This window comes from Ursus americanus, chromosome 9 (assembly GCF_024610735.1).
Source record: "Ursus americanus isolate L20-20 chromosome 9, mUrsAme1.1.p, whole genome shotgun sequence".
Taxonomy (NCBI): domain Eukaryota; kingdom Metazoa; phylum Chordata; class Mammalia; order Carnivora; family Ursidae; genus Ursus; species Ursus americanus.
Window position 1 is genome coordinate 15,735,159 of NC_142135.1, and position 26,683 is coordinate 15,761,841.

The following is a 26,683-nucleotide window of genomic DNA, read 5'->3' on the forward strand; positions in this document are numbered from 1 at the left end:
TCTTAAACAAGCTACATGCTCAGCGCGGAGGCCTGACGTGGGGCTCGATTCCACGACCCTGAGATCATGACCTGAGCCAAAATCAAGAGTAGGACGCTTAACTGACTGAGCCACCCAGGCGTCCCTGCCCGCTTACATTTATGGGTCCAGTTAAGTTAGGAGAAATAATCACTTGCAAGTAAAGATGAAGGGATGCCCTTCCTATACTACCAAAAAATATCCTGTACCAAAAAGTTGATGACCACTTAATAGATGCTATGATTGGAACAGAGGAACAATGGGGAAAATCTCAGAGGAACAGTTATTTACAAAAGGAACTTACTAGCTATGTTTGCTTAGCTTTGCAAGAGGTCTTCTCAGTTTTGTATCAGGAAATGTCTGTGTTAGTCATCTTAATAGAAGCTAAGTTCCTAAAAAGCATAATCCCTCCATAGCCCTCACCAAATGAAAAAAAAAAATTTAAATTAAATAAGCTTTCATAGAAATAGCTGCAATTCAGTGAATTTAGTCTTTGCTTGGTTTCTACATTGACTTGAACGTTGTACAACTCAGGCATGTATTTATATTGAATCCACTCAGAGCAGTGTGGAGGGTGTGTGTGTATTCACGCAGACACACTCTATAGATATAAATTACCTGTGTTTAAAAATAACAATCTGTTCATTTGGCTTTAATGGCTGAATGTCTTTTAGTCGTTCTAAAAAAAACCTTTGAAAGTAGGATGTGTAAAAACTCGTTTGAATTTTCTGTTGATCTTTGCATTTGCCAAGTCTTTGTTCCAAACAGCAGCAACTGATTCCAGGCTATCTTAAGCAAAAAAGGAATTTATTAGAGGGTTATTTGCATTATTTTTCAAGATTTCAAGTTGCAAGAGCGATATGCAATTGGTCGAGCTTATTGGGCCATGTATCTTCCCGTCGCTGTACCAGAGGGCAGGTACACGCAGCTTCCTTAGTGGGAGAAAGCAGTAGGAAACAGGTACTTAGAACCACCCACCCCACCTCTCTCCACTAACGTATTATACATTTACTTCAAATGGAAGATGGTGATGCTGGTAGGAAAAGTAGGAATTGATAGCCCAAAAAGGGATAAATATGTCCCATAACTTTTTCTCAGACCTTGGGGAATTACTCAAAAAACTAATTTCTGGCCTGAAACTACTTTATAGTTTTTCTCATGTAAGTAAATTTCAGATATGTCCATAAAAATTCAGCTACTAGTTGAGTTTTCTGGTTTTGTAAATGCCATATGAATAGGAAGGGTCTGTTGTTCACTTAAGGAAACAACAGAGAATACAGTGGCATTTGGAGTCAATGTACTTCGGTTCATTCATTCATGTAACAGACATTGAGCAGTATGTGCTTGACAGTATGCTTGCCCACTTCTGCCTCTTGTTAGTTCTCTGTCTCTAGACACAGTACTTAAGCTCTCTAATCAGCATCCTCACCTGGGAAGAAGAAGAGAGATGGTTAATACTGCCAGATAAGATATGAAACACATAGCATGCATCATCTAGTTTAATCTCAACAAAACTGTTGAAAGACACAGACAATAATTGGCAGAGCCAGGATTCTAACTGGTATTTTTCTGATTCCAGAGCCTATCTGATCCTCTGCAAGTAATTTTTCATGCTGGTTACACAAATTAAAACAATATATTTTAAGTACTTAGTATGATATATAGTATGTAATAATAAATAGTACGGTGAACAAATTTTAGGAAAATACAGGAACCCTTACAACACTACACACGACACTTTGCAATGGTTCCACGCGTGGGTCAGGAGTACTGTTAAGATATTGTTTGTTAGTTTGGATTGTTAGATGTGATAATCACATCCATAGTACTTAATTTATGTGAGAATGTAAATAGGTGATAGGTTCAAATATGTTAATGATGTAAAGTGATGGTCAAGAATAATCTGAGGGCTGAGATCCTGCTGAGAGGCAGAGTACAAGTAACACTAAGTTAAAAACATCTGCCGAGCAGGGAGCCCAAAGAAGATGGATACACAGCCCACTGACAGATGGGAAGGAAAGGGCCCTTCCCCCACAATGGAATCCTGTCGTCCAGGCTTCTGATAATCACTTCTCATTTCAGAACTGCACCCAACTGAGTAGAAGAAAAGCTTCAAGACGGAAGATTCGGTACTGTAAAGATTTCAATTGTATCCTATATGTTCAATGTAATCCCAACAAAAAATCTCAATAGGTTCATTTTCCCCAAAATTGACAAGCTGATTTTAAAATTCGTAAGAAAAGGCAAAAGGTCAAGAATAACTAAGGTAAACTTAAAGGGCAAAGCTGAAGGACATAGAGTATCAGATATCAGGACCTATTGTAAAGATACAGTGATTCAAACAAGATCGTATTGGTGCTTCGATAGAAAAACTGACTATAGAACAAGAAAGTCTAGAAACAGCCCCACATATACGGTCACCTGATTTATGATAAAAGTGACACTACAGTGCAGTGGGAAAGGGTTAAAAAACCGGCAATATAATGGGTCTAACAAAGGCTGCATATCATTTAATGGTGAATCATCCTGGAAGCATTCACCCTACAGTTAAGAACAATTTAACTTCTATTAGAGTTGGAGGGTAGGAATAGGGCATGTTAGAATGCCAGAAGCTTCCCTTTTTAATCAGATTTAGCAGTTTTTAAAATAAATGCTCTTCAGATTGCTTTAGTTTCTAGAGTTCTAAAAAAAAAAAAAAAAGTTGATTTTGACAATTTCTGCCAGTGTTCTCATTGCTTTTATGGAGAGGCCAGTTTTCAGAGGTCCTTATTCCGTCATTTTGGAAGTCGCTCATTTTACTCTTGACATTGGGTAGGGAAGTATCAAGAGACACCCTACTGGATGGAATAAGCACAAAATATATGCCTTCCTGCCCTCACTGTGCGACAATAACCATACTTCCTCCTGATGATCACACTCACTTATCCCCAACCAGAACGGGGACTTCTCCTTGTCTGCTGGTCTCTAAGCACAAGGAGCTTGATGTGACTGGGAGACCTCAGAAGGCTCAAGTTGAAAAGGTCTATTATTGTATCTCCTGATGAAACAGTTTCCCAAATAGGAACCAGCCCTCTAGTCAAACGAAGTTATGGAGACGGGAGGCACAAACTCCCCAGGTAGGCCAGTGGGGACAGTAAATGAAAACGTCCCCTTCCTACTGCTGCTGTAACACATAACCACACGCTTAGTGGCTTGAAACCACATAAATTTATTCTCTCACAGTTACGGAGGTCAGAAGTCTAGAATCAAGGTGCCAATAACTCTGCTCCTCCTGAAGCGTTCTGGGGGAGGATTCATTTCCCTGCCTTTCTGTCTCCAGAGGCTGCCTTCATTCCTCGGCTCGTGGCCCCTTCCTTACATTACTGCGTCCTACTTCCATCATCACACCTCCTCCTACTTGTACTGCCTCCCTCTTATAAGGACCTCGGAGATTATACTGGGCCAACCTGGATAATGCAGGATACCCTCCCCATCTTGAGATTCTTAATCGCATCTGCCAAGTCCCTTTTACCACGTATTTGTCCCATTGTAAATACAATGTATTTACAGGTTCTGGGTAATAGGACATGGACATACTTGGGGGGCATTATTGAGCCCACCACAGTAGGAATTCTATTTCTACCCTAGCTGTGCACTTTGTCTATATGGGACGTGGCACTATGTAATAGGTGTTTAGAGTATATACTGCATTCTGGGGGATGGCACCTTATTCATTGGGCATTATCTCCAAGCTTTGGTCTGGTTTCAAAAGGTTTTTCCACCACTCCACCACGCCAGCATTTTCTAGGGTGTGACAGGACTGGTGAATCACATGGTCGTGTGTGCACTGAAACACTTCCCTGTGCACCTGTTCATTTCCTCTGGCCTTGCTTGTCATCCATCCCAGAGGCAACACTTCCATCTTATGACGGATTGACTTGAAGGGTCTGACAAAACTCAGCTTGTGATGGGCAACGCTGGCTGCAGAGTTACCTGATGTCCCCAGAGATGCTTGGCTTCTACCAGCACCCACTGGCACGCAAGAGCCATTTGCGGATGATGAAATGGTGTGTCAGCTTAACTACGTGTATATATTTATTATGGCTAGAAGTGAACTTCTTCAATGATTGTGAAAGCTAGTAAATTTATACCCTAATTATTATAAACTTCTAAATAGTTAAAAAAAAAAAAGCTACACAAAACACATGAACAACCCCCCTCAAGGCAGTGGACACAGGCAATGGACAATGATCCATGGGAGACGCAAACCCACAGGGCGAGCCACTGAACTGCTCCAGCTTACCGCCTGGAGACAGTGTCTGGGCTTGAGGAGGGAGAAGCCGGACTCCCTGAGGTGGGGATGGAACGGGGAGTCCTAGGAGCCCAGGAATGAGTCCAGAGGGTGGAATGCCAGAGTACAAAGAGCTACAGAGAACTCCAGACATCTGCTGACCATCAGACTGTAATGATCAGTACCCACGAGAGGAAACTACCAAGGGCCAAGAGAATGACTGGTTTCATGGCTTGCCCAGTGTGAAGTGGATGCACCCTGAGGCTGTTCAGAATAACATATATTGGGTTTCTCCTCATATACATGTCCAGGGTGGGAGAAAGTGAATTAAAAATCCTATCTGTTACTCATCATTTTAAATTTCTATGTTTTTATATTTAAAATGTATACATTATACTCCCTATATCAATATATGCACATAATTTATTAAAATTAGGAAGTTAATGAATCAAGCAACTCACGGTTGAGGGAGTTTAATAAAATTATCATTACTGTTTTTTAATCACAGCCTCTCCATCAAGTGGGTGCATTAACCGGCAGCCAATACTGATGCCCACAAAGGCAGCCTTCGGCACTGTACACACTCCTGGACTGAGGTGACAAACTCTCCACGAGCCTGCTGGTCCTTCCAGTCTTTTTTCCTTGGTTCCATTAGATGCCTCTTCCTGACCAGGCCAATCCAGCAAGTACTCGGAGAAAACTGTAATGTAAATGGATATACTCAAGGTGGAGACAAGGCTTGAGGAACTCTTGTTTTCTTCCATTCACACATAACTCTGGCTCATTTTTAACTCTCAGTTGAAGCATCTCTGCTCCCACGTTCCCAGGCACACTCTCCACTTCCCCCAACCCATATCCCCAAATGTGGATGGCTGCCTCCCCTGGGTGTGCCTGTAAAAACCCGTTTGTCTCAGCACTTAGTACATAGTATTGTTTCCTCTGTGTCCATGTGCCCACAAGTGATCCCACTGTGGGCAGGACTCAGCTTGGGTTTTTTTAAGATTTTTATTTTTAAGTCATCTCCACACCCAACATGGAACTCGAACTTAGAACCCCGAGATCAAGAGTTTTATGCCCTACCTAGTGAGCCAGCCATGCACCCCCGTCAGGACTCGGCTTTACTCACCTCTGTGTGTCTGGCCCTCGTTACAGTGCCTAACGGAGAAAGGACACAGTACATACCAATTAATCAATGAGTGGCTTTTCAAAATAAAGGACATTCTACTTTACCTACTAAACAAATGTACAGCAGTTCTTCACACCCAGATTAGGAAATGGTAGTTCACCTTTTATAAAGACTACTGAAGTATTCACTATGTGCCAGTCATTGTGATGATAGTTAATGTAGGTTAACTCATTTAAAGCTAATGAGTATCCTTCAAGATATGTACAACTGTTAACCTGTATGTACAGATGGGGAAATAAATCTTGAGAAACTGCCTCAGATCACGGACACGGGAGAGAAGCCAGGAGGTGTATGAGTGGAACCTCAATTCTATGAAGACAGAATCCATGTCGATCTCCTGGCATCCCTGAACCCTCAAAGCCGGAAGTGTATATCGCAGGGTGAACGAATTCATTCAGGTCTATCTGACTTCAGCGGCCTATCCGTAGCCTACAGCAGAAAGGTAATCCTCAGCCCCCGCACCTGTGGCTCCCTGACTCACCTTCCTCATTGTCTCTCCCCTGCCTTCCTTCGTCCCCATATTGGCTCAAGCCCCAGCGTGGCATTTTTAGTTTGAGGCTCGAAAGTTGTAGGCACACATGTGAAAAGAAACCCAATATGTAAAAGAGGAGCTGATTAAGGCAAAAAGGCAGGCCGCTCAGTGGGATGGGAATGGGACAGTCAGGCCCCCTTCTGTGGTGGGATCACATGACAGCTAATATTTCCTGGTGGATTACTATGTACTAGACACTATTCTTTTTAATCCTTACAACAACCTCCATCTTCAACACATCTCTCACTGCTTCTTCTCTTCCAGATTGATCTAACGACGATGCTCCAAACATTTTCCGAGCAAACTTTTTGCACCTGTTTTTTTTTTCCCCACTATCATCTGTTTCCACCCTGACTCCACTTACCAAAATCTTACCCAGTTTTTAAGACCAAGTTCAAAAACTACCTCTCTGAAGACTTCCCCATTCTCAGAACTTTTCTTCTCCACCTTTGCACTTCTACGCCGTGCTATCACTCCCATGGTCCTTACTGTATTCCAATTCTTTCAGTTTTCATGTTATTTCTGCTGCTAGGTTGTGAGCTCCTCAGACACTGGGGCTGTAGCTAAGGCACCCGCAGTTCAGACACAGTAGGCTCACCGAACCCGTCCTCACCAACACCGTTCCAAGAAAAGGGCAAGCAGCTCCAGCCCAGCCCCGGCCAGCCAAATGCCAGATATAATCATACTCCCGATAAAGCCACACTTTCCTGTGTTTCCTTCCTCAAGAAAACAAGCCCAGATGGCTTCAAAGTGCACCAAAACAAAGCTCTGAAGTGATTCTCAAAATTAGTCATCCCAAAGGTAAACAGTGATTCTCTGCAATTAGTCATTCCAATGGTAAACAATGGGGCTGGCAGACAGCCATAAATTAATAAGGTGAGGCTTGAAAAACCCTGGAGAGTTCTCACATTGCCTGTAGCTCCTTATGTTGGCCCTGATGTCCACCAGAGAAAGACTATGAAAAGGGGGTTTGAGGCCCGTTAAAATCTAAGATTTTAATCAGAACTTTTAAAATAGCTAGCTCAGGGACACCTGGGTGGTTCAATCAGTTAAGCATCTGATTTCGGCTCAGGTCATGATCTCAGGGTCCTGGGATGGAGCCCCGCATTGGGCTCCCTGCTCAGTAGGGAATCTGCTTCTCCCTCTGCTTCTCCCTCTCCCTTCCCCGCTGCCGCCCCGGTCATGCTCACACACTCTCTCAAATAAAATCTCTTAAAAAAATTAAAAAAATAAAATAGCTAGCTCAGTGCACGAACTTAAGGCTAGAAATCTAGTTTCCCCATAATTTAAAGCAGTCATTCTTAACCTCTTTTCTACAACAACAAACCTAATGTATAAGACATCCTCCCCAACACTCATTTAGGAACAGTAAAGGGAATGAAGTTAATACAATAGAGTAATTCTCAAACTCCTCCTTCCCTAATTTAGTCAGTCTTCATAACAAAGCTGCACCATGAGTGCTTTGATTTGGACTTATTGCTTAGTCCCATCGATTTCATATCTCAAATCCATCCACTTCCCATTGCCAGCACCCTAGTCCAAGCTACCGCCACACCACGACCTATCTGTGCAACAACCACAGAAGCCTCCTCCCAGGTCTCCCTACTTCTATCCTGGCCCCACTCCAGTCGGTTTTCCACACGGTAGCTGAAGTGATTTTGGAAAGAGCACTGTGTCTTTCACTCTAAAGTAACCAATGCCCTGCGTACAACTGCTTATTAGACAACAGCCATATGAGACCATTCAAAGAAACCCTCATTTTACAAGGAAATCCAAGGCCAAAAGAATACTGGAACCACGTACCCAAGGTAAGACAGGACTGAGGTCAGAATTCACTGTACAGGCCTCACTTCAATGAGCCATACTGCTTCTCCCAGATATGTAGTTCATTCTCACTGTGTTAACGGAAGAGAAACAAGAGGACTTGAACTGATCTAGAGCCTGCTTTCAGGGACACAAAATATTAAAACAGGTTGCCAGGAGAAAAGAGGGGTGAGAACCCAGCCCAAACTTACGTATCAAGGGTCACTCACATGTAGATCCTTGTGTCTCAGGATCCACCTTCTCTACCCAACTAGAGGACGGGGCGGCATTCCAAATCCAACACTATGTGATCCACGTGGGGAGCATAGGATTTCACTGGTTGGATGTGCAGGATTTGTGTCTTCCACTGTGTCCCATGCACCTGCTGAAGAAGGGTGGCAATACGAATTTCTGCAGATTCCGCCCACCTCTGCCACTCTGGTTTGGGGGCAGCTGATAGCGTTTTTCTCCTAGAATCCCTGGTTGCTCCGCTTGTACACTCGTTGGTGATGATTTGCTGAGGATAAGGCCAGTGCTCTTTCTCCATTTCACTGCCTTCAGGAGGCTGGAGATTCTTGCCTGGGTAAGATTCCACATTTTGGTGGATATGCAAAATGCCCCCAGCATCCCGTCTTAGCACTTGGCAGGCAATGGGCCAGCCTTCTTCAGAGCTAGGAATTAGTCCCAGGTTCACCCTGTCTGCAGTGTTTGAGAGCTTCAGTTTTCTGTTATCCCCAAAGTGTATTTGGCACCGATCTGCTACTCCATTGATATCAAGGTTCTTTCTCAGAGCAACTACAGCATGGGGGTTCCACTCACAGGCATGGACGAAGGCAGCACCAGCATGGACTAGGAAGGGCAACGTAAAATAACCAATCCCTGCATAGAGATCCACCAGCACTTCTCCAGCACAGGGCAGCGATGCCACTCGAAGCTTCTCAGTGATGTTTCCGAAGGAGAACATGCACCGGGTTACGTCAAACTTATATCGGATCCCATTATCCACATGCTCTACCCAGCCATGGGCGCCCAGCAGCAGAATCACTGCTGGTGTTCGAGTGCCATCTGGTAATACTCGCCCTCGTTTAGCCACACGATGGACGCCAAGTGCCGACGCAACAGCCTCCCAGAGTTCTGGTTCCAGATTTTTCCATTGCTTGGCTTGGAAACAGTCCTCGCTCAGCAACAAGAGGTCACCATGTCGTTGCCAAGATCGGGGCAAGTCAGCCTCCAACTCGGCTGACCACGTCACTCCCCGGCCCTCTACCCAGCGACTCACTTCAAGACACAGCCTTTGGGCGGGTGAACAACCCTGGGCCTTCTTTGAGGGAACAGGATCCAGGAGCTGCGTTACTTTACAGGTGCTGCCTGGAGCCACACGATCCCTCAGCTCCTGCAGGTACTGCTCAGGGAGAGCCTCTCCCACTACGGGCAGCGCCACCGTGCCATCCGGCATCTTTTCTACACGGTGCTGTCTATCCAGGAGTTTCTGCTTCTCGAGATATTCCCTGTATCGCTGGGTAAACCGAGGCTCAGTCACAATCGCGACAACAGCCGCGGGCTTCCCACCTTCCCTTTCCATGTTGCTGGCCCCACATTCTCTCGGTTTCCCTCCGCGAGACTCTCTCAGACTCCACTCACCCAGCTCTGCGTACCCACCAAGGCTGCAGGTGGAGCGGCGCGCACGCCGCGGGGCCGGTGTCGGAAGTGACGTTAAACGGGCAGGCCGGAACTAAATATTGAGGCGCTCGTTGCCGTGTAGCGACGCCGTTGCCGTGATGAAGCCGCTCCCGCCATCTTTGTTGTGGTTGACTGTTCATTTGTTGCAGCCTCACAGAAGATTAATAATAACAAGGAGTTCAGTGGGCTTAAAGACGTCCAGTTAGTCGGTATCCTCCAGAACCCTCGTGCCCTCTCTTCAGTTCTGCTCACGAATCCAAAGAGAGAAGTGCACTTAGAATGATGGGCTGAATTTGGAGAAAGGCTTCCCATAGTCTCATGCTGCTCTCAGGTCAGTGTCGTTGGCCACAGCATTTGCTGAGAGTGAAGAGTCAACTATAGCTTCCTCATTCCCTTTCCTTGTTAAGATAGTCGTCACCATCTCACTGTCCTGCAGTATCAAACAAAACAAAACAAAACAAAACAAAACAAAACAAAACAAAACACCAAAGACAAAAAAACCCACAAATGGTTGGAAGTCAGAAGGATCTGAGTAAATCATATCACCTCTCAGAACCAGAATTGACACCTGTCAAATAAGCCTTATGTTAACTTTCTCAGATGACTGCTATGATTAAAGATATTATATATGAAACGCTTTGAACAGTGACTAGCAAAGAGTAGATACTCAAAAGAGATATAATGTAGTAAGTTGAAGTGGTTAGATAGTAGATATTAAACACCTGTTGAAATGCTTTGACATAGCTAATGAGGACAAAGAGAAATTCCCCTACACCTAAATTCAAATAATGGAAAAGAAGAATTGGAAAGAAGCCCTATTCTTTCTACTTACCTCCCACCATTCTACACATTAGGATATTGAGACCCAGAGAGGTTAATATTCATTAGGTTCCCCAATTCAGGTCTCTGTGTATGGGAGGCACAAGATTATGGCTAAAACAGTTTCTGTTTCTTGACACCTATTGAGTATCGATCAGAGTTGTTGTTGTTGTTGTCAGTTTCGTCTCTATGTTTAAAATTCAAATTCCATGGAGAAAATATCAAGTGAGACAGAGTAGAAGACCCTTTTGGTGCCCCATATACTCTTGGGACTCACCATTCCTCACCATCCAATGGCTTCTAACTGAAAGCACTTAGGAGTCTGCCTGATGGCTTTCTCTGCCCACCAGATTGGCTTAACATATGTCCAGGGCAGGCCAGAAATGCTGGGGAATTACTGCCCACCCAGTCCCCACTCTTGAGAGCATTCCAAAACTACCAACTGATGGAAGTTGGTGAATAAATTTCCCAGCTTCCACACACCTTAGTTGAAATACTTCTAAGGTATGTTCTATATGCTGTCTCCCAGCGTTTTCTTAGGACTTCAGTTTTTCAATAATCCTCTCTAGGCTGTACACATTCAATTTCTCTAGTTCTCTTTCTCCTGGATTATTCCCATCAGTATATAAACACACTGCCACTTGCCATCTTTAGCAACCTCTCTTGATTCTTCACTTCTACTGATATTTTCAAGTTCACAGTTTAGAAACTATCTGTAATCACCCCCTGCCCCCCACCTTTTCCTCAACTTCCTGTAGGTATTTGATAATTAACTGCCAAGTGCTTACATACTCTATATACTCCACATACTTTTATACTCTAAAGTATATACCAAATTAGTCTACCTCTTTTGATCTCCCTAGACACCTTCTGGGACATAGATTACTACACCTGCCTTCTCACTGGTTTCTCCTTTAGGATTCTTACCTTCTTTTTTTGTTCTCCACATACCAACCAGGATGAGAATTTTTTCAAAATATTCTGATCTTATCTCTCCCTACTTAAACAGTTCCTGCCTACCCATTGTTCAAAGAGTAAGCTCCTGGCCCACCAGACTATGCATGATCTGGTTCCTAAAACTCAGCCTGAGATGGACCTCTTCCCCAAGCTAAATGCACAACAGGGACACCAGTCTCCCTTCGCTTCCTGAAACAGGCCAAGCCTTTTCTCATGCTTTTACCTTTTTACTCACTATTCCCTTTGTCTGAAATGCCCTTCTCTCAGATGATGGAATGGCTGGAGATTTGTCTGAAGGTCATCTTCTGGTGGGGTCTTCATTCAATTCAACACTCTCTTTTCCCTCCACTGTTAATACTGTTAATTTTGGGGTGCTTCTGTGGCTCAGTCTGTTAAGCTTCTGACTTGGTTTCTGGTCATGATTTTAGGGTCATGATCTCAGGGTCATGATCCCAGGGTTGTGGGATCAAGCCGTGCCTCAGTCTCCCTGTTCATCAGGGAGTCTGCTGGAGATGCTCTTCCCTGTCCCTCTCCCTCTGCCCCTCCCCCACTCGTGCTTCCTCTGTCTTTCAAAACAAATACATAAATCTTTTAAAAAAAATACTGTTAATTTCTCCTTTAGCACTTGGTTGCTATTTATTTACTCTTAAATGTCGGTCTTCCCTAGTAGCAAATAATTTTCTCATAGGCAAGGAATGTTCTTTTTCTGTTTACTGCTATCTTCCCAGCATCTTGTATAGTTCCTGGTCACAAGTCATTGCTTGGAAAATACTATAGTAATTAAGAGAATGACAGCACGATCACTAAGAGACTTGAACATGTTTGTACCCATTTGAGCAGTAATCCATTCCATGAATGTAGAATGATTAGAAATTCAAACAAATATCAATAAACTAAAATACTCCTTACTGCTTTACTTAAACCTACAGATGAAACGTTAAATGAATTATGGTACATCATTTAGATGGAAATATTAAACAGTTGTTATGATTTATAAGAAATACTAATGACACAGGAATTTACTCCTTATACGGTGTTAAGTTGCAAAATATACAATTATGCCTTAGATGACATTTATTTAAACAAGTTTATGAGGGCAAGCTCTAAAATGTGAACAGTGATTCATAGTGACTCCATATATGTGATGCAATTACAAGTGATTCCATTTTCTTTTGTACATTTTTCTCCAGTTACAAATTGCATGTGATGAGCAAATGTTATCCTTATACCTGAGAAAAACCTTTAGAAAATCCACGAGGCAGCAAAAAATTGTTTTCTGGGTCCCATACAAATGGAAGCTTCTTTTCATTTTATTTGTAGTGGGAGGTGAGAAAAGTCATATCTTAAAAAGTGTTTTTTCTCTAGGTTTCCTTCTGTTCCAAAGTCAGTCTGACACTTAACAACAATAATTAAAATAATGTAGCAAGGGCTTCGACACAGACATGTCCTATTGTTATTCTGAGCTGAACATCATATTGGGGGATATGATTTGAAAGCTGACTTAATATTTGAGGGTTGGAAATGATCCTCTAAAAATTTCAGATTTACAAATGATCTCCACTTGCACATGGTCACCTTGATCCACCATCCCTCAAGCACGTGATCTCACTTTCCCCACCATTTCCATCATGTGAACTCATTAAAATGACAACAAAACAAGAGCAACCAACAACGACAATAATAAACAAGCTTGTAGACAACCCATGAGTTCAAATGCGGAAGAGGATGATTACTTAGTAAAGGAGAAGTAGGTCATGGAAATTAACTGCAGAGGAAAGGGGAGGGTGGGCTAACGTGATCACAAACTGCCTCTCCTGACGTAGCCAGAATTATTTAATTCCATATGAATTTTAGTGAGAGAGCCCCCAGCTGGAGATGAGTTTGTTTTCACCTCTTCTTGGGGAAATGCCAACACAGTGAAGACCAAGGGACCGTCCACCCACCTCTCTTGTGAGAGGCGGCATTCAATTCTTTAAGGGCCGTCAGATTTCATGTTAGGAAGGAGGTTCTGAACAGTGTTGGGCTGGCTGTACACACAAGAGCTTGCCTCCATGGGTTGAAAGATCCTGGAGCTTAGAAATAAAGAGGAATAATTGCTTTCACTTTCTTCGTTTTCTCTTCGTTTTCCCCTCCACTTGCTGCACCTGGAATTCCGTTCCCTTCCCGGAGGTGCCTCTTCATTTGTTCATTCATTTTAGCATCACTGTTGTGTTTTTCAAGTAACTGTTTGCTAACTTCCCTTCACGGAACTCTCTTCTGAGTGGTAGGTACACTCGTGAGAATACTTCTGATGCCATGAGTGAAGTGTGACTGGAGTTGCAATTTCAAGTGCTTTGTGGGCATGGAGGAGAGATTAAGCCATCTCTCTTGCATTTTGAAGAACACATTCTGTTACTTTTCCTCCTACCTCCCTGAATGATGCTTCTTATGGTGTACTTGTCTACCTCCCCCCCAGCCCCACCCCCGCCACATTTGATGTTTCCCAGACACTTCACACTCAACACTTCCCAGATTGAACTCAGCTTGTGTTCTCCCCACTGCTCTTTAGCCCATGAAATGCCCCTGCCAGTCTCCTCCTTGCTCATGTCACAAACCTGGGACTTTTCTTTTACTTATGCCCCTCCCTTGTCCTCAGTGCTCAAACAAAACCACCTCCATTTTGAATGGACTTTACCTGCTGCATAGTTCCCCGGAGAATCCCCTTCTCTCTGCACCAGTGACAGTGCTCTAGACCGTGTCTCACAGTTTCCTGAATGGATTGCCCACCTCTGTTTACTTCACCGATAACATACCCTTATTTGGCTCCCTTTATTTTATGTCAGAGTATTTGAAGTAAAAACCAAGATGGTGAAGAATTTTTTCATAATCTTTGTTTTATTATATAAAGAGCTACATCGTCACATTACAAAGTATATTATGCCATAATTGAATGTTCCATTATTGTACATGGGCTTTGAATAATTCATATTATGATAGAGCTTGAGACTTTGTAATATGTAAGCTTATAAAAAGTCAAAAATAAGAAGATTTAATAAAATTTTTATATAAAAAGTTCTCACTTTAATCCATCAGTAATTTCATTCCATCATGGCCAGAGAACATACTATATATACTTCCAATCCTTTTAGATTTATCGACACTTTATTTTATGACCTCGCATATAGTCTATCCTGGAGAACGTTCATGTGCACTTGAGAAGAATGTGTGTTCTGCTGTTGGTGTGGAGTGTTCTGTAGCTGTCTGCTAGCCTGTATCTTTTTAGCTTATCAGGTAAAATAAGTTTATGGTCATTATAACTAATAACCATAGTCTCAATTCAAAAACTAGAATGCCTAGTATTAAGTACTAATCTAAACACATGTCCTCTCTTATTCCCATGTCCTCAACACACGCCCTCCCTTTGCTGCTGCTCACTTTCCTGACTGGTCTCTACCGCCCAGATAATTCCCTTCTTAAGACCAATCAGAACATCCTCAGGAAAGCCTTCTCTAACCTCCTATCCATCTCCCCAGTAAGGAAAATCCCTACGAGTGACTCTCATAGCGCCATGTTCTTCTCTTAGAACCCTTTCCAGTCATATTTATTTCATTCTTCAATTTGATTTAATGGCTGTCTTCCCACAAGTGTGTAACTTTCATGGGGGTAAGGGGCTGGATTTCCCCCCATTACAGTATTTCCTTATTGCATTTATGAGGACCTGCCACATATAGCACATTCTCATAAAATATTTGTAGAGTGAACACATGAATGAGTGAGTGAATGAATGAATGAACGGATGATGGAAGAAGAAAGATGTACAGGAAAAACAGTTTATGGCCCAAGCGAGCGTTTTAGTTCCAAGTTGTTGCCACTAGATGGCAGCAACGATCAGCACCAAAGTAGTTGCAGCGTCTGAGTAAAGTTCTTGGGTTTCTTTTTTTCTTTTTTTTTTTTTTCTTCAAGATTTATTTATTTATTTTAGAGAGAGAGCGACTGGGAGTGGGGAGAGGGGCAGAGGGAGAGAATTTTCAAGCAGACTCCCCGCTGAGCTCAGAGCAAGATGCCAATGCTGTTGGGCTTGATCCTAGGATATGGTGTAAGGCATCTATTTGTTCTGAATTATTTATTCTGAGTTATGTCTGTCAGGCCTTGTCCTGTGAAAAGCTTACATACCAGTTCACGCGACCTGCACGACGGACCTGAGTCATGTCTTCTGTCTGCTGTACTGGTGATGAAGCTGCGTCCCAGAGAGACTCACTAACCTGTGCAAGACGACGCAAGCCGTGTGTGGTGTGAGCCCAGGCGAAGCCATCCCCACGTGCACCACATCCCGAGGGCAGGCGCGGGGGCGTCGCTGCGGAATCCCGGGCAGATCTGTCAGGGACAGACAGAGTGTGGGAGGTGTCATGGAGAGACGGAGCTGGGCCTGTGGACGCAGCAGCTCGACCAGTTAATAATTGTGCGGCCGGGACGTGTTTCCCTTAAATTATCTGGCCTTCAATTTCTACACCAGTAAATTAACAATGTGGAGCTAAATTCTCTGCACCCCAGTTTCCTCACAAGAAAATCAGTGATGCCCAGCTGGATGGCTTCCAATGCCCTATCTAGTCTTCTTAGAAGGACACCAGATTTTGAGATTAGGGAATTATTCTGGATTATCTGGGTGGGCCCCATGTAATCACAAGGATCCTTGTAAGAGGGACGCAAGTGGATCAGAGGGACTAGTGAGAGGTGTGACAACAGAAGGAAGAGGCTGGAGTGATTCAAGGAAGGAGCCATAAACCACGGCAGCAGGTGGCTTCTAGAAGTTGGAAAAGGCAAAGAAATAGATTCTTTTTTGGGGCCTCTAGAGGAAACCCAGCCCTACCATCACCTTTTTAAAAAATTTTTAAATATTTATTTTTTTGAGTATAGTTGATATACAATGTTACATTAGTTTCAGGTGTACAAGTTTATATGTTATGTGATGTTCAACTCACGTGAGGCTGCGTGTAGCTGCCACCTGTCTCATTACATCACCACTACAATATCACTGGCTGTATTCCTATGCGCTTTTGTTCCCGTGATTACTCATTCCAAAACTGGATGGCCGTATCTTGATTTTCTTTTTTTTCTTTTCTTTTTTAAAGACTTATGTACTCATCTTGGGGGGGGGGGAGGGAGAGTGGGGGGGGCGGGGAAGAGATAGAAGCCTAAGCAGACTCCCTCCTAAGTGCGGAGCTGGATCTCATGACCCTGAGATCTTGACCTAAGCCGAAATCAAGAGTTGGACGCTCAACTGACCGGGCCACCCAGGTGCCCCTGATATCTTGATTTTAGACTTATGATCTCCAGAACTGTAACAGAACATATCTTTGTTGCTTTAAGCTGCTAAGTTTTTGGTAATGTGTTATAGGGAACTAATACAGATCTTTAATAAATATTTGAACTCGCTCTTTTTAAAGTTCCGTCTTTGTACATTTATCATGTACATAAATATAGTAGCTCAAAGTTCAATACTGTGTGTAAATGTATACAGTTTAAAAATAAGTGAACATAAAAAATTGAGGTCTTTTTAATCTTAATGATAAATGTATGCATATTAAAAAATGTGTGCAAATTAAAAAATAAGGGGAACAGAGGTCTAGATATAATATAAATTAAGATAATTAGTAATGTTCTTAATATAATTATATAAATGAGTTATAATTAATATAATTTTATATGTATGTGACTATATATACATATACTTGATAATCACCAAAAAAGAGAAACAATATTGTAGTTAAGCAAGTGGCAATATTTTCTACCTATTTGGTGGTTGCCTTAATATAGCTTAGAAAAATAAAAGTTCAAAAAAAGAAACTTCTGTATTCTTGGGTGTTCACTTGGCTATCAGACTGTAGGGCACGTGCCGGACCTATAATCTTATGACGCTGTCATTGCCCACCAGCGTAGGTCCCCAGGAATCTATTTCCATTAAAAATCTGCTTCAATTTACACCCTAGGATGTGGTAGTTAGTTTGAAATATTGTTGATTCCAAACTCATTTCATCAGAGGTCACTGAAGGGGGCCAACTACTAGTTTTTTCTGGGATGTATCCTGGAAAAATCTATTACATTTACATCCAAGTGCCTTGCCTTGTTTGATTTTAAGGAAAATAATTATACAAATAGATGCACAGATAATTTTTCTGTAATTTAAAAATAGGTTTTAGGCTTTTTTTTTTTTTAAGATTTTATTTATTTATTTGACAGAGGGACAGCCAGCAAGAGAGGGAACACAAGCAGGGGGAGTGGGAGAGGAAGAAGCAGGCTCCTAGCAGAGAAGCCTGATGTGGGGCTCGATCCCAGAACGCCGGGATCACGCACTGAGCCAAAGTCAGACGCTTAACGACTGAGCCACCCAGGCGCCCCAAATTTTAGGCTTTTGAAAAAAGTAGGCAGTGCTGGCTGTCCAGATCAGAAGTGAAAGATAGAACTAACAACAAGAATAAATACATTTACAATGTTTATTATAAGAAAGGCACTGTTCTAAGTACTCTGCACCTACTGACTAATTTAACCCTCACAACGACCCTGTAAAGGTAATTGTTAATGGTAAATTTTATAACCACCATCCCCTTTCTACAGATGAGGAAATGAAGGCTCAAGAAAGTTGAAGGATGTACCCAAGCTCACACAGCTGGAGTGAGGTGGGGTTGGACCGCACCCCGTAGCTTTTGCCCTTGACCAATGCACTACACCACATAGCCAATTAACAGAAAAACACATGATGGTGCAAGCTCCTACTTGAATTTTGGATTGTATTCCAAAGTGTGTCCAGAGTAGAGATGATCTATTTGTGGCATTATACTCAGTAAACACACACACATATTTATATGATTCACAAATATGGATACACGGGTTATAGTTCTGTATAGTCTCTGAGTAGATGGAATAATTATTAATGACTCCTATCCTTCAAACTGGTTCCTTTACAACTGGCTTCGATTCTAAATTCCCTCTGCATAGACTAATAAAATCACTGTCATATAATGGAAGTATTGCTCCAATGACTAGGGATTTGGGCTCATTTTTCATTGTTTTCATCATTAGTCATCTTTTGCATTTAGAATGCACGCTGAGGATCCAATGAAAAGATTAATGAAAAGAACCGAATAGTTTCTTTTTTAAGATTTTATTTATATGTCAGAGAGAGAGAGCGCACAAGGAGGGGGAGTAGCAGGCAGAGAGAGAAGCAGGCTCCCCGCTGAGCAAGGAGCCTGATGCAGGGCTTGATCCTAGGACCCTGGGATCATGACCTGAGCCGAAGGCAGACACTTAACTAACTGAGCCACCCAGGTACCCCAAGAAGTGGATAGATAGTTTCTATTAAATTATTTTTACATTGATTTCTCACATTCAAAGAGAACGTTCCAACTGTCACAATGGCTCAAGGAAAGAAAGTTGGAAAAATACATAAATTGGACAATCTAAAAAAAATTAAAAAAAAAAAGAAAAATACATAGAGTTGTCTGGGAAGTCATCTTTATCTTGGGGTGCCAATTTCAGGGGAAATATAAATAACTTAAAGTATTCATAGTAGGGGTGAAGTTCCTGATCAAGTTTCTAATATTGAGAGCTTTGCAGAAATGATCATAAACATCAAATTTGATCAATCGGAGTAAACTTTCCAACATGACTAGTTAGTTCATTTTCCTGCTTAGTATCCTTTAATGACTGACTGCCCATTGTTTTTAGAATAGTTAGAATTCCTTGGCATTGTGTCCGAGCCTTTCTTTGCCATGGGCCCTATGTGTTTCTCCAGGATATGTGGGCCCTCTCCTGAAGTGCACTGTGCTCCAGCCTTGGGAAACGAACGACATCACCCTCTTCCCTGCTTCCAAGGGCAGCACACGGCCATGTTCATGCCGCCCTCTAAAATGTGGCTGCAATGCCAGCACCTCCCTCGGATGTCTGCCCTGGTTTGTCTTCCCTTCTCCATCTCAGTACCAGCTCAAGCGAAGTTCAGAATTTGCTCCGATATGGGCCCATGACCCAGGTTGACCAGAACTCCCCTACAGCACTTACCTCGCTATAAGGATTTATTTGCTGGTCTGTCTTCCCCACCAGACTGAACACTGGAGGGCCACAATCTCCTTCCTCTCCTCTGAATGAATCCCGTGCCCCAGACAAATATGGACCACCACAACCTGCTCTTGTCAGTTCTTCTCAACTCCTCCCTTTTAGCTCTGAAAGTATGAAAGAATGGATTCTGTATTTAAACATTCATGTCATTGAAGACTAGGGATAACTGCTTCGGTGTTGCACTACAGGCACGATTTTGGAAATTTCCAGAGTTAATTTATGTCAACACCTACTTGTTATGAGCACACTCAAGTGCCTGGCTCCCGCATAAAACTCCACTGGAATTATTTTATATTTGTTATATACACTTCACAAAAATGTTAGTGTAAGAATTCTAAAGCTGTGTCTTAATAATTTTTATTAATTTTAATAATTTTTAAATGCATTGGGGAGCTTGCTATTTGACAAAGAAAAGAAACAATAACACATGTCTATCTTTTGTGGAAGAGCAGACTACTGTGTATTGGATTTGTTTTACCACGGGATCTGTCAGAGTTAAAAATTAGAACTAGGGCTAACGTCTGCAAAGAAGATGCTCTCAGAAAGAAAATATTACAATTTTTTGCACTGATATTGACAATTAAAACCATGTATTTATTTAAACAGGGGTACCATCCACTTATTACATTTAGTGTTGCCTCTTGGAAAGGGAACTGCTTGAACTGCACTTAGGAAAATTGAATAGATCTTATATTTCTGGTATAGGTCACCCAAGTTAATATTTTATAAAGCAATGATTCTCTGCAAGAAAATGCTCTCATTTCAGCTGCATGCTAGGGTTTCATAATAAAGCTAAATGAGAATTGAAGTGACTGAATCTGCTAAAAGCAATTTCGAGTTTTAAATCAGTTTTCTTTTCTCTGTCATGTCTCGTAAGTGAGAAAATTTAAGGATCAGGTTAATGGATCCTAATGTAAAGCCTAAGCATCATTTGTAAACTTTTTTTTAAGAAGAGTTTATTTATTTACTTATTTATTTGAGAGAGAGCGCGCGTGGGAGTGGGGGGAGGGGCAGAGGGAAACTGACAAGCAGACAAGGCAGGGCTCAATCTCACGACCCTGAGATCATGCCCTGAGCCAAAATCAAGAGTCAGGAGCTCAACCAACTGAACCACCCAGGCGCCCTGTCATTTGTAAGCTTCTATATGCCACTGGTAGTTTGTTACTTGAATTGCTACCCCTCCATCCCAGTTACCATGAAATTTCCTATTTACACACGCCAAAGAAGAGTTTCTTCAGGATGATCCTTGGATTACTAGCATGAGAACAACTTGAGGCTCATCTTAAAGATGCAGGCTCCTGGGCCCTACCCCAAACTGTGAAATCAGAAACCTTACTCAGGAGGACACCTCTCCCCCATACTAGTTCAACTAGATAGCTTTTATTTTTCTCATAGCAAGAAATCTGGAGGTAGGTAGAGTAGGGTAGTACGGCAACTTCATGTTGCCTTCAGAGACCACAGAGCCTTCCAGCTTTCTCGTTTTTCTTCATTCTCGTGTTTTTAAAATGTTGGCTCCATCTGTGGGCACTGGGTCCCGTTGCAGGAAGAAGAAAGGGAGAAAGTCAAAAGGCCACGGTGCTGTCTGCCACTTTCATGTGCTTCCTTAGATGATCGACCTACTGGATTTCTCACTTCCTTCTCATAAGCTGTTCTCTTCTTCCTGAGTTTCTTCAACCGCACTTAATGGCTTAAACAAAATTTATGCGCCATCTGATACATAGGGCTCAATGTACGTAGAGGAAATACTTAAGACAGCTATATTAAAAAGAGGGGAAGGCAAAGGGACCTAAATGGAATATGAATTAGAAATAATTTCTAATTGCATCAGAAACAAAATACCTAGGGCATCCATCTAATGGAAAATATTTAAGAACTGTACACTGAAACTACAAGACAGTGCTGAGAGAAATGAAAGACCTAGATACACTGGGAGATGTTCATGAATTATAAGGTGCAATTTTGCTAAGCTGCCAGTTCTTCCCAAATTTTTCTTTAGATTCTATGCAATCCCAGTCAAAATCCCAGTGGGCTCTTTGGTAGAAATTGACAGATTGGTCCTAAAATGCACATGTAAATGCAAAGTACTTAGAATAGCCAAAGCAATATTGGACATGGTTGGACACTTACTACAATGCTCCAGAATAAAGACAGTTTGAAATTAGTAAAAGATGGAAAAAAGCACTATGAGACTGAATTAAGAGTCCAGCAATGTACAGGAACCTATAAAGCTAAGTGATTTTCTTGATAAAGGCACCAAGGCTGTTCAACGGGCAGAGGAAAGACTTTTCAATAAGTAATTCTTCAACAGCTGGACATTCATACGGAAAAAAGCGAACCCTGACCTCTACCTCACATAATACAGAAAAAAATTACTTAAAATGGACCATCAACTTAAATATAAAAGCTAAAACTATGAAGCTTCTAGAAGAAAGCATAGCAGATTATCTTTGTAACTTGACATAGACAAATGTTCCTTGGAACACAAAAAGCACTAACCATAGAAGAAAAAACCTGGTAAGTTAGACGTGAAAATAAAAAATTTCTGCTTATCAAAAAATATATGGGGAGAAAATAGTCACAGTGCCATATAAAGTTCTCTGGCAAATCAAAAACAAAAAGACAAAATACCTTACCACCCAAAAAATTAGCGCACACATAAATAGACATATCACACACACACAAAGATGTATAAATGGGCAATAAACACATATAAAAGTGCTCAATACAACTTTCATCATGCAAATGCAAATTGAAATCATAATGAGACACCAATACACAACTACTAGAATGGCTAAAATGGAAAACACTGACAACACCAAATGTTCGCAAGGATACTGAACAATTAAAATCCTCATAGGTTGCTGGTGCAAATGTAAAACGGTATAATCTCTCTGGAAAACTGGCAGTTTCTTATCAAGTTAAACAGGTAGCTATCTTAAACCCAACACAACCACTTTTATGTGTTTATTGAAGAGACATGAAGTCATATATCCACAAAAACCTAGTACAAGATGGTTCATAGCCGCTTTATTTATAATTTCCCAAATCTGGAAACCGTCCAAGTGTCCATCGACAGGAGAATGGATAAACAAACTATGGCATATTTATACAATGACATCCTGCTGAAAAACAAAGAACAAACTACTGACACATACACAGCAACCTGGACGAGTACTGAAGAGCAGTATTTGCTGAGTGAAAAAGCCAGACAAGATAATAGTATCCATTCATGATTCTGCTTATATGAAGTTCTAGAACAGGCAGACCTGATTTATGCTGCTAGAAGTCTGGACACCAATTGCCTGGCGTGGGGCAGAATTTGATTAGGAGGGTGTGGGGTGACTGAAATGCTCTGTAGTTTACAGGGGCATGGGTAAGCTGGGTGGCATACCTTCACGAAATCTCACTGAACTTATACTGAGATACAGTGCGGTTCACTATATGTAAATCATTCCTGAAGAACACCTTGAATCCTGACGACTCTGCCTTTAAAACAAAAATATAGGGATGACCTAATGATCTCCTGCCTTTTCTGTCAATGGAGATGTGTTATGGAAGTCTGCGATCCAGTCACTGTGACCATTGTCAGGGAAAAGCTTGCAGCCATTCTAAACAATGTTGAGGAACGGTTAAAAATGGTTGAAGTGATGGATTTGCCACCACGTGAATCTTAGATGTGGGCAGCATGTTGTCTGCGACTGTGGAAGGCTATATTGTGAAGCTAGTATCTCAGCCATAAGGCATCTTACAGGGCTTGGGGAAAAAATTATGAGTCGCACATTTAAAGATAATGATTAATAAGACTTTCTTTAAGGGGTCATTTCTCCACTTATGCACCAAGCATGTGCAATTGCTCTGTGTTCCAGGGACATCGAGTCTATCAGCACTTTCTGTGCTGTGGCTGGGATGTGTCTTTGATACTCAAGAATGTTGGGCTGACACCCATCATCCTTAGGCTCTAGCAGCAGGTGGCTGCTGTCCAAGGTCTGGGCCCCACTGCTGTGTGCCCTGGTTATCTTTAGCGTTTACGTTAACTCCCCAGATGCCAAATTTCTCATTCTGATGCTGGGTACTTGCCAAACAATCAGATGTCTACTGATTGTAGAATGGAACTAATTCTTTCTTCATTGTGTAAAACCCAGGATTAGTTTTCATCCTTTGGCTAATGCCTCCTCTATGATGCTCCTCTATTCATACCTTGGATTTTCAATGCCCAAACCTCTATTCCCACATATGATGCCCTTTTAATCAGGCCGCACCTTATCTACCTAGCCTTACTTCTCACTACTTTCCAACATAGCAGCATGGAGTAGTGGAGAAATTCTAAGTCCAGGAGTCAAGAGAGCTGAGTATAGCCCTGAACTTCCTATGTCATGGGCATATCACCTCCCCCGTCACATGAAGAATCTGGATTCAAAGGGCTCCCTTCCTGCTTTCACTCTCTGAGTTTTAATCAGACAAATATCACTATACTCCCCAATATTTGTCTAAACATTCCCTCAGTCGAGGGATCTTTGTTTCATAAAAATATTACCCATCTTTTCTGGTACAGCCAAAGTGGTCTTGGCTCTCTGGCTTTCCCACTGTTATTCCATGCTTTATCTAACCATGCATGGCAGTGAACAGTACCACACACTGATCACTAATTCTATTTTTATCCTCATGGTGTCTACTGTCAACATGATATATAAACAAAATGTTTACTGAGCCCCTATTATGTACACTGAGATAATTACTGTGGGATCCATAAAACAGTACTTACTTTTAGTCCACTTATAGTCATATGTGTGTATCCCAACTTCCCCATGCCCCATCAAGGGTATGAGTTCCTTGAGGGAGTGACTGTGCCTTTTACAGGTACTTTTTTGTGTCCCTTAGATAAAAATATAGCCTTACTATTTTTCAGACTTTCACTCCACTCCCCTTTCTTCTTTCCACTTTCTCAGAAGATTACCCTGTGGGAATTCCCTCTACCTAACTTATTCCTTCCAGTCCTTCCCTCACCAGCCACCTGTCCTGCTCACACTCCTGTGCACTTTGACCCCCGCTCACCTGGGCAGCTGGCTGGTGGACTTTGTGGGGCCACAACCTGTTACCGATGGCTTCTGATTGGAGGAGGACCCTGAAATAATAATGCCTATTTCCCCCACCAAGTGGTTATGGGAGGCAAGTGAGACCATGTCTCTTGGGCTATTAACTTGTTTGAGAATGACCCTCTTTACAAAAAATGTGCAGTCTAGACTTACTCACTCCTGAACTTCAGAACTCCATCCACAGATCCACTAAACATCCCACAGACCCCAGGTTATAAATGCCTACTGCACATGAAATTGCATTATAAATCAGAAAGACTAACTTTGGCAGAGGCTGTTATTAGTATTATTTCCTGGGAGCCAGATCAATGCAAACTAAAGTCTCTTAGTCCCCTTTCCTGCCATCAGAGTACTACTCATAAGAATGCCCTATGCCTTCTGTCTCTCTCCTATGCCCCAGTTTAGCCTCAGCATCTTGCTTGGGGAATTAGACAGTGGCTGTGAATCAGAGTTTTGCTTTGGAGGGAAACCTGGCCTAGTGACAATCCTTAAGAGTCTCAACATATATTAAAATATATCTAATGATATTTAAAATAAAGTAGCAGTCTGGCTACTTTATTTATTATGGGCTCAGTTGAAGTTTATGGGCCAGCTTGGAAACTTTACATACATGTAACATGATAGCTACTATAAGTATACATTGTAATATGTTATGATTGTTAGTATATTTCTATTACATTTCCGTTGACATAGTTATTTCTAAAGAAACACATACACATTTCTATAGAAAACTAGGTTAAGAAAAGGGAAACCTTTGTAATATAACCTGTTTGTAATCTGGGGGTTTCTTATTCTACTTTTAAAGTTTTGGTGACATGTCACAGAACTTAATATATTCCAGATAATTTGTGATCCACAAATGGGAGGAATGAAAAATAGATGATCCCTGCCCTCAAGGATTTGATAGAAAAGTAGGAATTTGATAAGTACTTATTGATTTATAATGCACTGACCTTTGGCAACTGGATAACATAATGACTTAATATGTCACACTTCCCTGATACCAAATAGACACCCAAAGGGTAATGATTTCACAGTAATGATTTCAGTAAGCACAATTTAATCATTAAGACGATAACATTTATTGTGCATCCTTTCTGGAAAAATACCTTATCACTTTATTTTTGTCTAATCACCATCTCAATTATAAATCATATTTGAACTTATGTACCTGAATGAAGGTTACTCAAAAGAAAGGGAGCAATTTTGCAAATAAAAACAATAAATTATTTAGCCAAAGCTATTCAGAAAATACTAGACAAAACTGGAACTAGGCTTCCAAACACAGTCAGTACTTAAATATTTCAAGGTCAAAGTCAGATTAAGCAACTGGTGTTAGGTATTTTTAGCAGTAGCTACAATTAAGATTTAACACCACTGGTCAGGTTTGGAAAATGTCATGATGTCACTCACTGATTATTAACTTGAAACTCATTAGGAAATCCATAATCATGAGTTTGGGGAGACGGGCAATGGAAAGAACATTTCAAAAAATGTTCCTACTATGAGCTTGGTGCTCTGCGATCCTTACATAAATTATCTTATTTAATTCTCACAAAAACCCTGGAGTGTGGATTTTTTATTCTCAATTTATAGATGAAGAAGTAGAGTGGAAATAATTTGCTGTAGGTCACAATAGCTCGTAAGTGGCAGAACAGAAAATTTTTTTTAATGCATAAATTAATCTTCAGAGAAAATTACCAAGGAAACCAGTTATGATAATTGATAGTAAAACGTTGCATTAGTTTCCTATTGCTCCTGTAACAAATTACAATAAACAGCAGCTTACAACAACACAAATTTATTATTTTACAGGCCTGGAGGTCAGAAATCCAAAATGGGTCTTATGGCACTAAAATCAAGGTGTTGACAAGGCTGCATTCCTTCTGGAGGCTCTAGGGGATAATCCGTTTCCTTGTATTTTGCAGCTTCTGGATGCTGTCCACAGTGATGGGCTTGTGACACAGCCAGCAAGCACATCACTCATTCTATAGTCACTTCTGCTTTGCTCTGACTCCCTTTTTCCCTTTGAGGGATCTTTGTGATTAGACTGGGCCTATCTGGACAATCTCGGTTAATCTAACCATGCATAGATCCTTGACTCAATCACACTGGCTGAGTCCATTTTGCCACGTGAGGTAATATTTTCAGATCCTGGGGATTCACATGTGGACCTCTTTGGGGGACCATTATTATGTCTACCACAATTACTTCTCAGTAAGCTCACACACCTGCTA

General features: G+C 41.7%; 1 protein-coding gene across 7 annotated transcripts in view; it reads right to left on the reverse strand.

Annotated features, from left to right (window-relative positions):
* Positions 1-4,745: 4,745 nt before the first annotated feature.
* The window catches only part of TYW2 (tRNA wybutosine-synthesizing protein 2), a 42,104-nt gene continuing 20,166 nt past the window's right edge, over positions 4,746-26,683 (reverse strand). The window contains exons 2-5 of one of the 7 annotated variants that reach the window (XM_045805673.2): positions 8,040-9,919; positions 7,810-7,901; positions 5,415-5,443; positions 4,746-4,988 (exon numbers count right to left, since the gene is read on the reverse strand). In XM_045805673.2, the coding sequence (XP_045661629.2) occupies positions 8,081-9,391 (1,311 nt within the window). In that variant the 5' untranslated portion in view covers positions 9,392-9,919 and the 3' untranslated portion in view covers positions 4,746-4,988; positions 5,415-5,443; positions 7,810-7,901; positions 8,040-8,080. Of the gene's footprint in view, positions 4,989-5,368; positions 5,444-7,809; positions 7,902-8,021; positions 9,920-19,296; positions 19,458-26,683 lie in introns of all 7 variants that reach the window. The other 6 variants (XM_087864630.1, XM_045805674.2, XM_087864628.1 and 3 more) reach the window with 6 other exon arrangements.